At 46.1% G+C, this 1,136-nt stretch overlaps 1 protein-coding gene across 1 annotated transcript in view; it reads left to right on the plus strand.

The window, feature by feature from the left end:
• The window catches only part of LOC131886461 (uncharacterized), a 10,172-nt gene that overhangs the window by 1,482 nt on the left and 7,554 nt on the right, over positions 1 to 1,136 (plus strand). The window contains exons 4-6 of the mRNA XM_059234817.1: positions 138 to 323; positions 391 to 702; positions 773 to 969. Of these exons, the coding sequence (XP_059090800.1) occupies positions 138 to 323; positions 391 to 702; positions 773 to 969 (695 nt within the window). The remainder of the gene's footprint in view (positions 1 to 137; positions 324 to 390; positions 703 to 772; positions 970 to 1,136) is intronic.

The raw sequence follows: 1,136 nt of genomic DNA on the forward strand, positions 1-1,136 counted from the left end.
TGTGCGTCTGAGTTGAAAGCTCGGAACTGCTCTTGTCTCAAAGAGATCGCATGATGACCCTCAAACTTTGAAATATTGCGGATTGTCTAAAGAGATCTGATCTTTCTTCCACTTCTTTCTTTCTTTTGCTCTTTAAGGGAAAGTAATGCCTCGCGGAGCTCGTTATGATAGTAAAAAAGGCTATCGTTCGGTCCTTCCAAGTCCCCGACAGATTAGCGCCAACTTCCATATCAATCGAAACATCTCAGATCCGACTCATTCTCACATGTTGATGCAATTTGCGCAATTCATCGCTCATGATATCACTGGCTTGGCACGAGATGGTGAGTTGATTAATCCAGACGCTGTCAAACAATACGACGCGCATAATCATTCTCGTTTCACTGTTAGATTTCGATTGCTGCAAGCCCGAGTTCCAAAGCGCGTTCCCATGTTTCCACGTGGATCTCCGTGGCGACGCCATCTTCTCGCGTTTCAATAAAACCTGCATGGCCTTCACCCGGTCAAGTTGGAATTGTCAGACCAATGTTCCCTGGATGGAGCAACTCAATGGAGTCACCTCTTTCATCGATGCTTCCAATGTCTACGGGAGTAACCCAGCGAAATCGCTGCTTATTCGGGGTGGAGGAAACAGACGAGGCGGAGTTCTGGTGGAGAATCCCAAGCTGAATCGCTTCAACATTCCGACCCGAGCAGATTTGGGTAGGACCAGGATTGAGGGTGATCAAGAGATCTATTTCGGGTACCGTTGAACTAAATCACATTTCTGAAGGCTTGCCATCCAACGATCATGAGAGTGGGAGCGACTTCATCTCGGGAGATTCCAGGAATGCGCTTCAACCCACGTTGTTATCGTTGCACAATTTGTTCTTGTTGGAACACAATCGAATTGCCCAAGCCATCCTCAAGGCCATGCGCGGAAAATTGGATCATCTTGATGAGAAAGATCGGGATGAGTTACTTTTCCAGGTATGGTAGTCGATGGCTACGTAGTACTTATTTGAGAATTCATCAGGCGGAAAAGAATTAGACCACGTCATCAGCCAATTTTCTCCTCATTTATAACTGAAAGACCGCAAAATGAATGCCAAGGGCCAAATGGTTTCTGCTGTCACGAATTTGTTGCACTTTCTGTT

This window comes from Tigriopus californicus, chromosome 9 (genome assembly GCF_007210705.1).
Source record: "Tigriopus californicus strain San Diego chromosome 9, Tcal_SD_v2.1, whole genome shotgun sequence".
In the NCBI taxonomy this organism is placed as follows: Eukaryota; Metazoa; Arthropoda; class Copepoda; order Harpacticoida; family Harpacticidae; genus Tigriopus; species Tigriopus californicus.